Genomic DNA, 11,151 nt, shown 5'->3' on the forward strand with positions numbered 1-11,151 from the left:
CTGGAGGCGGCGGGACAGCCCCGCGGCGGACAGGAGCCACGTCAGGTGGTCCTCCCCGTACCTGGAGTGTGAGAATGGGAATTACAAACCCGGCTGGCTGGTGACTCTCTCCGCAGCTTTCTATGGGCTGCAGCCAAACCTGCTTCCCGAGTTCAGGTAGGCAAAAGTCTCCCCCCTGCTCCCTTACTAGGCACAGGGGTGCTGGAAACCACCCACTTGTGCAGGGCACCTCAGCCGGTTCTGGACTAGCTACCTGGTCTGAGCCCCCAGCGACTTGAGCTTGCCTTCAGAGGTAGTAGCCTCTTGGCCAAGCCTTGCCTTGGCATGTGCCAGGGTGCCACTGTTCCTTGGTATTTTACAGTCTACGAACTACCGGGTTTTGTAAAATCACCTCTTTGAGCGGGGAGGTCTGTTCCAGGGCAGAATGCAAGGGCTGTGTCTGTGTGGAGAAGCCAGGAGAAGCTGCCAGTTGTAGTTATTTCTAACTGCAGGAGGAATGCAGACTTGGTAGTTAAATGTTTGCTGATGTGTTATTAGTTACTCCAGTGTATAATTAAAACTGGCACAATCCCAGCCATAAATCTAACCAGCCAGAACACATTATTTTTATCCTGCAGACTGCAATTTATAGTCTCCCAAACGCGTCTTCTTGGTGGTGTGCTCAGACTTGGACAGTGCACTTACAGGTAAATAAACCTGCCTGGCTTGTAGTCCCAAGACAGTGCAGTGTGTGCACTTAGAGCCTTAAATGCTGGCAGGCCATTACATTTATGCATATTCTTCACTTAAAAATATCAGTGGCCTTGTTATTTCCAAGCACATCCTGATTTGTGGGGTATTCAAGGAATTGCCATCTACTCTCCTACTGCTGTCTAGTTAGCCACTGAGCTCTGAGGGGTATTCAGAGCCAGAGCACAGCTCAGAGACTGAAATCTTGACACTTTGACATCAGCAGGAGATTTGCTTGAATCAAGTCTGTAGGATAGATCCTACGGACAGAGACCACAGAAACTTCAGGTTTTGGACAAGGAACTTTTGTAGCTGGGTAGTGCTTGCTGCATTTTGCAGTTCCTCTGAGTTTCCCAGAGGAACTGCAAGATTGCATTTCTTTGAAGTGGGTGGTGGTCTTTCTGTGGAGAAGACAGCGGTGCAGTTGACCAGCAGAGGTCATCCTGGCAGTGGCACAAAGAACTTCCTGCACACCTGTGGCTTTCCTAGTGCCTTCTCTGTATAAATCTTCTGCCTAGCATGTTGGCATAACCTTAATGAACTAAATGCAAAGTCCATTGCAACTCTGACATGCAAATATATTTTGGGGTTGTTATTTTTTTTTCACCAAAAAGATCTTGGAATGGTCCGTGCTCGTTTTATTGTGTGGAAAGGTTAAAATTAAAGGTAAATATTTCACTATTTTGGAAAAGACAAGTGAAACACAAGTTACATTGAATCTTTCTTAGAAAACTGGTTTCTGTAATGTTTCATATAAAGAGGGGGGCGAGGAGGAGTATATTTATACTGTCAAGGCCAAATGTTCAATTTATTGCTGTTCCCAATTTGAGGAAAGATATGTGTAAAAATCTTGCAATTTTAAAATAAAGCTACAAAAGCATTCTACAGCATGTTGGAAAAATAGGTATAGCTTCTTAGCTATGTAGGAATGTCTAGTAAGTAATGCCTAGCTTTCTTATTTTCTAATTACTCAAATTAGATATGGTAACATTTATTTTTAGAATTCTTACATTCAAATTTAGGCAGCAGAAACTACAATTTATTTTACAAAAATAAGTCAATTAACATTATATTATTGAGCAAAGTGAAAAAGCTGACGTAATCATTATAATATGTATTAGTATTAATTGCCATAAGGTGCTTCTCAAAATAGGTTTTTTATTTCCCCTTGCCATCTGTCATTGGCATAAGTTGGTTTAATTTTTTAAATTTTTATTTAAAGCCTATATGTGAAAAGGGGGACATGCTAAGCTCTTTCTTTAAAAAAGCGACATTGATTCTTCCCAACAAAATGTCTCTAGGAATAACTAATTAAGGACACTACTGCTTCAGTTCACATGCTCCTTCCACTTAATTTTCTAGTATGAGAGCAAAGCAATTATTTGGTGCATGTTCACTCTAAAATATCTCCTAAATTTTCATATACTCTCTTCCTTGCTCATTTTTTGTTATGACATTGGCTGCATAGTATACTATATTGGGAGAGAGTTTTCTTGATGGAGGTGTGGCAGTTTTTTAGGGTTAAAAAGTGTTTTTAGGTTTAAAAACTTTTTTTTTAGGGTTAAAAGCCAGCCCCTTTGCTTGTGTTAGTTGCATATGCATTCATATGCAAGCACATGGCAGAAGGAGAGGGATACCATCCTATGTTAAAACATTGGGCTAAACTTTGCTTTCAATTACACTTACTGAGTACTTTTATAAAAGTCAACAGATTGATTTAGATCTACATAGGAGGAATAGAAAACAGAGTTTGCCCCTCACAGGAGCATTGCCACTTAGATAGCAGTGGTATGTGACCATTGCTATTTGTGTCCAGGAGTTGTCACTGTTTGGAGACAGACATCTTCTCAATGACATTCTTGAAAGGTAAGCAAAACATTCTTCCATAAAGAAGAATGAGTTGCACAGGGCAAGGCTTCTAATGAAAACACCTCAATGTCTGTGCTAAAGAGCTTTTTCCTAGAAATAGGCAGCCCAACTGTCTGAGGTGAGGGCCAAGAAAAATTTGGGAACACTTGATTCAATAATTGTCTTAATACTGGTCAATATTAAGATGAAGCCAGTAGAGCATGATCCTTTCCCTGCATTTTTAAGATTGCCATTGACTAAGTGGTCCTGTAATAACTTGATCTCTTATTTCCTTAGAAAAAAACACCATATTTTAGCTTTTACTTTTGGTGTTAAAGTTTAAAAAGGGATTGCTTATTACACAGTGGCAATGACATGGGATTATTTTACTATTTAGGAAACCCTGCAGTTCATAGCAAAGAGGGCACTTTTATATAGGCAAAATGCATCCTAGATGAAATTTACTGTCCCTAGTCCCTTCCTTACAAGGTCTGACTAATAGGAATTGTGGGGTAGACTTCTCACAAAGTGTCTGCAGTGACAGGACTGTAATTCAAGCCTTCTTCAGGGGCTTTTCCTGCCCACGGTGGTGGTATGGTCATAAGGTTTGCATTTTAATGAGCCTTGTATAATCCTTTCCATCTGATTTCCAAACCTCTGTTATATGTAGGCATGGGAGTACCTTCAGTGGTACAGAGAGGTCTAGAAGCTTTGTGTTCCACTGGTCTGATATGCTGCTTCAACTGAGTGCTAGGTTAATAAGAACAGTTATTCACAGCCTTGGCAAAGCACTGCTGTCTGGTGCAATATTATGAGGTAGTACTGAAAAGGACCTCAGGGGTGATGTAATCCTCATCCTTGCTATTGGAGGCACCATATGATTGAATTGCTTTTATAAATTTATCAAACTCTATCTTTAAAGTAGTTAAGTATTTTTCCTGTAACCCATTTGAAAAGCTGGTAAAGAATCTCACTGCTTTAATGTTTAGGGACTTCTTATAACTCCTAACCTAAATTTATTCATGGCCAGCATACACTCAATTGTTCTTGTGCCATTTATCCTTTACCTCAGGGCTGTCCAACTAATGGTCCATAGGCCACATGGGGCTCACAAAAGGTTAAGCTGCAGCCCCAGGTTCCTTCTTGGCCACCACTGTCCCCATCACTCTGGCTGCCTGGCATAGGCAGTGGAAGGGTTGGGGGGAGGGCTAATGGGGCTTAGCCCCCCAAACGCGGGGCAGCGGTAGGGCTGCAAAGCAGCACAACCACAGGCTTCTGGCAGCTGCATCAGGGGTGGGAAATGAGTGGGGCTGGGGCAGGCACTGCACAACTGGTGGGGCGTGGGACTGAGCTGCGAATGGCTCACTGGGGGCGCGGGTCCTGCTGCTGTGGAGGCGTGGGGCTGTGTGCCCCGGATCTGTGTGGGGCAGAGTGGGCTGCGACTTGCTGCAGGCAGGGGCCAGGGTGGCACCAGGCTCTTCCTGGTAGGGGTGGGCTGCAGCCACAGCTTCAGTCTGCCCTGCGCAGACCCGGGGGCACATGCTCCCCATCCCTCCCAAGGTGCGTGCAGTGGCGGGAGCTGCCACCCTCTGCCTGTGCCGGATGCCCTCCGAATGAGCTGCTCATGGATCTGTCCTGTGCCCTGCCCTGGCTGTGCAGGGCAGGGCCTGAATCTTCCCTCTCCCCCTGCCCCTTCCCCCACAGACTTATCTGCTAAAGCGGGGTACATGCACGCACGTGCTCAGTCCCTCCCCCACCCCCCTCAAAATGTTTCTCCCTCTGTCTATGAACAGCAGTCAGAGCCTTTGGGCTCCCTCTCCCTCCTCTGGCTTCCACTTCCTGCTCCTGCCCCAGAGGGTAGGGTGGTATGGGTAGAGATCTGAGGGTGAGGCTCACGCTGTGTGGACATGTGTTGAAGTGGGAGGAAGGGGGTGTGCAGGCACATGGTACATCAGGGAGGTGCTGTCCAGTGTGCAGTTCAGGGTACCCATGACTCTGGCTCTCACTAGTGCTGCCCCTGCTTGTGTGGTCTATGGCCCCTGGCTACTTAGAAGTTGGACAGCTGTGATTTAGCCTAAATAGCTCATTCCCCCACCCCTGGTATTTACTCCCTCACCCCCTATATCCCTACATTTATAGATGTCAATCACATCCCCTCTTAGTTTGTGTTTTCCTAAATTGAATAAGTCAAACTCTTAGTCTCCTCGCAAATTCCAGGCCCTACATTTCGTAGCAGCCATTCTGCAGCTATTTCAGTTTGAGTTTAACTTTCTTGAACATGGTGATGAGAATTACTCTGGATGAGGTCATGCCTTGTACAGTGGCATTAATACTTCCCTGACTCGACTGTACTAATGGCTCCCTTTTTGGTTTTCTATAGTTTCTTGAGTACAAACCTTGATACACTGCCATTATTGGAAATGGTCATATCTGTTACTCATGGGAGGTTTTTTACAGCAGGCCTGAATATATTCAGGGCCTGGGTTACTCTCTCTTTGAGTTAAGTATGTATTTCCAAGCTTCCTTTTAAATAGAACTGTTGGGAGAGTGCATATGAATGATGGTTATTTGGCAATGTATGACCATTCTCAGCAGGCTGACAAATTAGCTTGAATGATGCTGTGTTCTGGAGCATTTACAGAAACCTCACTCTCAAATTTGGCTGCACCAGGTATTATCATTTTTATTGTTGTTGTCTGTCTTCCTGGCTAACCATCCTTATCACTGATTATTAGAAAGATATCCCTTGGTCCATCGAGCATTTTTGCTGCATAGTCAAACCCAGTCATTCCCTCTACAAAGACAGTGGATCACCTTTAGCTATTCAATAATGGATGGTTCATATTGTTTAAGATGTCACAGAGTATGGATAAAAATAGAGGCAAGGGAACAGTAGCAATAACAATAATATATAAATCTATATATGAAAAATAATGCTTGATTCACTGCTGGAAGCACAACAAACAGTGGTGTTTCTGAGGGAACAGGATACAATTACATGCTACCATTTTTGGTGGTCATTTTGATTTAGAATAGAGCACAGAAGACTAGAGGAAACTTCTTCTGTGGGTAAACTCCTACTACCCCTATGGGGGGAGGGGCGGATTTGTGTCCTGTGGAGGGGAAGTCTGGAAGTAAGTTTTTGAAGGTCTATGAAAATCAAACCTCTGCCCCATGATTTTTATTTATTTTGCCCACAATGTCAGCTTGCAGATGCAGAAGCCCCCACATGAAGGGCTGTCCTTGATGATGGAATTCAGCCAAGTAGTAATTTAAGCAAGAAAAACTATTTAAGTAGCTCTTTTAATTAAATTACAGAGAAATCCACAGATATGCAGCAATGCATACCATATATCTGAAGGCAGGTGAGAATCCTAAATAATCTCATTGACAACAGAGGCTTCAGATCTAACTACTCCACATTTTGTAATACTTTTTCAAATGGCCCCAGGGATTTCCTCTGCAGGTGAATCCTAATTTATGTGCCCACATTGCTATACCCTGTACTCTGATTACAGTTATTTTTAGTGAAAGCTGGTACTCTTATGAAAATGCATGCTGAAAAACAGCAGTAATTCTACTACTAAGGCCTTAGAAAAATATGTATCTCTGCTATTAGTGAAAGCTGAATTGTAGAGAGGAACAGATCAAAATCCAATTCTTTTCTATGTACAGAATAAGTCCCTGGAGCCATCTATAGCTCCAAGTGGACACATACATATACAGATAAAGGTTAATGTTCAAAAAATGGCTGGGTGATTTAGGGACATAAAGCCCCCTAAAGTCTTTTACTCTGAATGATACTTAGGCTTGAAAGTCTCTTGGGAAGTCTTCAGTTCTACATTATGGCTTTTAAAAAAGTAAATGGTAATATATATTTTGGATGCCTCACTAGGATACCTTGACAAAATTCTCAGAAGCTGTTAACATCGACCCATAGAAATTCAAGATTCGTTAATGAGTCTCAGATTGGACATCTCCAAATCAGGATGCTCAAAATCACTACTCACTCTTGAAAACCTAGGCCATGCTGCTTGCCTTCTATGCAAAGGAGAGGAGGATTTTTCATATATAGTGTATATATGTCATATATATCACTGCTGAAAACTTTACGAAGAAAGGATATAATTTGGTCAAGTTGTCCACATCATGTATATTGTTAAAGGTTATCTTCTCTTCATATGCTTATCTCTCTCTAAATTCCTGGAGATCTTGCTGATTCTCTATCCCTACATCCTCTTCACTAATAGAATTATTAGCTTATATGGGTAGACTATAAGCAGAACCGATTACATGATTAGAAGAACTTGCTTCTTAGTCATGTGTTTGGCATCCCTTCATCCTATTTGTCTGTAACACTTACCTGTCCAAAAATAAATATACAGAAGCAGAAGACAGCCTCTGCATTCTTGCTCAACTGAGCCCTGTCCTCGTTGCCAAAAAAGACTCTCTAGATCTTGGAGACAGAAGTATAATGTTTGTCACTGTTTAAGTCTTCGGCAAATCATACTGTGTGGCTCTGCTTATAGGCAGGATGAGAAAAAGGGAACCTGCACTTTCAGTTTATAATGTGCACTAATGTAAAAAAAATCCTTCAGATATCTGTTTTTTTTTACAACACATTATTACAATGAAATATTATAACTACTGAAACTATCAAGATAGCTAGTAGGCTGGGAAAACAAGCTTAAATCAATTTTTGGCACAGATTTCAAAGCAGACAGAATGCCAACAAACAGTGGTACTGAAAATTAAGACAGACATAAAAGCCTCTTAAATCAAACCTTCTGACCTGATGGAAAATCCTCAATATCATTCTTCAACAATTACCCATTATACATAATTGTAACTAATAATTTCTCATCTCTGAAAATCCAAAATGTTAAACATGAAACTCAAAGTAGTATTTTTTGTGTCAACATTGTAAAACAAGGATACAAGACAAATATTTATAGTCATAAGAAGATTAGCTTTCAATGGATAAAATACACTTGCTTTCCAGATGGTCTATAATTACCATTAATATTATTATTAACTTATCACTGTGGCTTGCGTTCGGCTAAGCAGGGCTCTCAGCTGGCTAAAAATCAGACTGATGTTATGCCGACAAGTTAAGTTTTCCTATTGTGCTGTTCACACTTGTCTTGAACACTTACACCCAGACAGCAAAGCAAAAATTATTCATAGTTCAATAAATATAATGTTTAGAAGTAGTTGATCTCTATATGTACTAGGATGTCTTCTTCCATATGTTCCCTTTTCTGAATACTGAATCAAAAATAACTAAACATGTAGGTGGTTAACCAGTCTGTACTAACTACTGTATTAATCCCAACTGCATTACAGAAATATGTCATCATTTACATATCAGGATACTTATATCATATGGTGTAGCATACATCTGTGATAGATGTGCTGCAAATGGCAGGTTGTCCTAAATGGATGCTGTAAATCTCTTTTAACACACTGAGCCATAATGTATTCTGTAAATGCCACACACACACTTTACAATAAATTTATTCTGATATTATTTTACGTATCTCAAGTAGATTAAAAAAGCTATATTTATGGAGAAGGATAGCCAGTAATAGGGGCTATAATAGTGGTTAATGGAACTATTGAATTAAAATGAAATGGATAGAATCTTCACAAGCTTCTGAGGTTTAGTAGAACATAGTGAAGAGAATGCACAGTTCAAAGTGATGCTCTTCACCTTCAGAAACTGTCTAAGTCTCCAAAAGAGAGTGGTTAGTTTTATTTCTGGATTGCAGCCTATATTGATGGTGAGATGATTTCTTACTTCTGTTAGGAAGAACCATTATTTATTTTTCCCCCCTCCTCTTCAGTCTTAAGAATTAATCTCTTCTGTCTCCCTGGCACAAGCCAGATCTGCTTCCTGCTTATTCTAAACTACAGCAATGCACAGGGGTCTGGGAAAGAAAAGGTAAAAAGGGTTGGGTCACCTCATGACTCTTGGGACATTTCAGGAGTGTGGACTGAAGACTGGTGTGTGGAACAAAACTAATAAAAACCTTGCCTGAAGTTAATGCCACAAGGAGTTTTGGCAGTGTCAAAATCCCCTGCAGAAAGAGTTGGATTTTTTTCAACAATTTTCCACACCAAAAAATGAAAAGTTTTAATTTTGAAAACCATCTTGAAAGGACAATTTGAAATTTGAAACCTTTTAAATCTTAATTTATATGTTCTTGTTGAGATAAAAAGTGTTTTCTATGGGGAATTTTGAACAAAAACATTTCATTTGAAATGTTTCAAGGATACAGCTTTGGGGTTTTCAACCAGCCCTGGTATGGAAAGGCTGGAAATGTTTTCTACTGTTCAATGCCTTATTGCAGAGCACTTAGAAAGATACTTTACTCTTCTGTGCTGTATGGTGTAGACTGCATTAGTTACAAATTCCCTAGTCTAAAATGCACCCAAATGCATATTCAAATTCTTGCTCTGCATTTGCAGTCCCTAATTGTTCTGGGTCCTATGTACTGTTGTTCTAGCTTCAGGCTGCTTTTTTTTCCCCTGGCTGCTTTTCCATCCTTTTATATCTCTTGATCATTATAGGATTTCTACAACAGCCTGCTCATTACACAATGCAGCCTACTACTGCAGACAAAGGAGAAGGCTTTGTAATTATTCTGCCACTCATAACAGTGCTAGCAAGTGCTTAGTTCACTTTATTTTCACCTTGCCTCTTTCAGAGAAAATATGTTGGGGGTGTTTCTCCTTCCACCAATTAAAACGAGACCACACAAGGGAAAAAATCTCTTCCGCAACAGGAAGTAATGGCCTGCTTCCCTAAGGCTTCTATATAGTCTCCCAGCTGAGGCTGCAGCAGCTGTAATAGGAATGAATCAGCACTGATTTTTCACCAGGTAAACTCATCTCTTCGCAAGAGCCAAAGTACTAAGCTAAGGCTTTTGAAAAGCTTTCAAAAGGGTCTAGTTTATAAGATGTGCTGGGGAAGCAGATTTGGCCCTAGTCCTGCAAGTTTATTCACTCTGTGAAGTCTTTGCTTACTTGCAACCACGCTGAAACCAATACGTAGCAGAACTAGCCATGCTGCAAACCCACTGACTTTTGCATTCAAAATGATGAAGAAAAATATCACAGAGCTCCCAGGTGTTCTGGAGGGATGGGATTTGCTTTTGATCAAGTTAGGAGTCAGTTGAACATAATGAATAACTTTGTGTAGCCAGACAGCTTGTTGTTAAAGGCACATGATCAGAGGCTTGAAAGTTCTTTTAAGTCTTAATAAGGTCGGGGAGTAAATCCTGCTAAGGAAACTTAATCCACACATATGGCTTACATATACAATATTAAATGCATGTGGTATGCTAACTTTTTTTGTTGTTGCTCAAACCTTAATCAGTTGGGGCATGAAGAGCTGGACAATTTAATAATATTAAAGTAAGGAGATCAACAAACACTGGAATTTAATTCACAAGATAAATATGGAGTTGCACAGGCAAAGATGCAAGTTAAATGTGTGTACATTTTAAAATGTCAGGGCTTGATTTTCATTTATAGTTGAACATGAGAAGAATGATACTTCTAGCAGTTTTAGCATTTCAAATTGTTAAAAAATGGACCTAGCAGAGACCCAGTCTGTTGCCCATTCAGTTCTGTGTCAGAGATGTATGAATTAGATATTAAAGGTTAAACTGTGGCCTAAGATGAGTAAGCATAACTTGACCAGAGTGGAGTTTCATTTGCTCACACCAAATCTGAATTTGGCCACACATGATTCAAAGGAATAAATGACTCTGCAGGTTTTATTATCACTGTTCTTTCTGGTATATACTGTAATCTTGCCAAGATGTAGAATTGTCTAATACAGCGGGAGCCAAACTTTTCAGCAGGCATGCCACAAATTAACCCCCACCATTCTTGAGTGCCATTTCAATCTCTCTCCCCTGCCTGATCTACTACTCTTCTTTCTGTTCCCTGATCTGTATGCCACCAAGTGGCATGTCTGCTCCCCAGTTTGCTGCGTACCACACAAACAAGCTGTCCATGCCACCTGTAGCATATGTGCTGTAGGTTGGCCACCTGTGGTCTAATGGATCAAGCAAGGAGTTCCCAAGATGTAATCATAGTTGTGTGACTAGTGCCCTGTGAAATCTTAATAATTTAATACATTTTTGACTCAGTACTGCCTTTAAAATGGGGATGATAATATTTCCCACTTTTACATAGCTCAGCAAAAGTGATTTAGTGTTTGTCAAGTGGCTCTGAATAGATGAAATTGCTGTTGATATACTATGAATAAAATAACAGGCAAATGGTTTTAATTGTTTGAGAGTAATTGTTTGTTGATGTTGTAATAAATACGTAAGGTTTTTTACTACACAGTTGTTAAGCATTCTGGTTCCTAGCCTGAAATTAACAGGTTCAATTCATAGATTCATAGATGCTAGGGTTGGAAGGGACCTCAATAGATCATTGAGTCCGACCCCCTGCGTAGGCAGGAAAGTGTGCTGGGTTCAGATGACCCTAGCCAGATGCCTATCTAACCTCCTTGTGAAGACCCCCAGGGTAGGGGAGAGCACCACCTCCCTTGGG

At 40.8% G+C, this 11,151-nt stretch overlaps 1 protein-coding gene across 1 annotated transcript in view; it reads left to right on the top strand.

The window, feature by feature from the left end:
- The window catches only part of GPR158 (G protein-coupled receptor 158), a 401,429-nt gene that overhangs the window by 2,850 nt on the left and 387,428 nt on the right, over positions 1–11,151 (top strand). Inside the window, exon 2 of the mRNA XM_006025370.3 lies at positions 7–156. Coding sequence (XP_006025432.1) covers positions 7–156 — 150 coding nt within the window. The remainder of the gene's footprint in view (positions 1–6; positions 157–11,151) is intronic.

Source organism: Alligator sinensis, unplaced genomic scaffold, assembly GCF_000455745.1.
Source record: "Alligator sinensis unplaced genomic scaffold, ASM45574v1 scaffold455_1, whole genome shotgun sequence".
NCBI classification, from domain to species: Eukaryota; Metazoa; Chordata; order Crocodylia; family Alligatoridae; genus Alligator; species Alligator sinensis.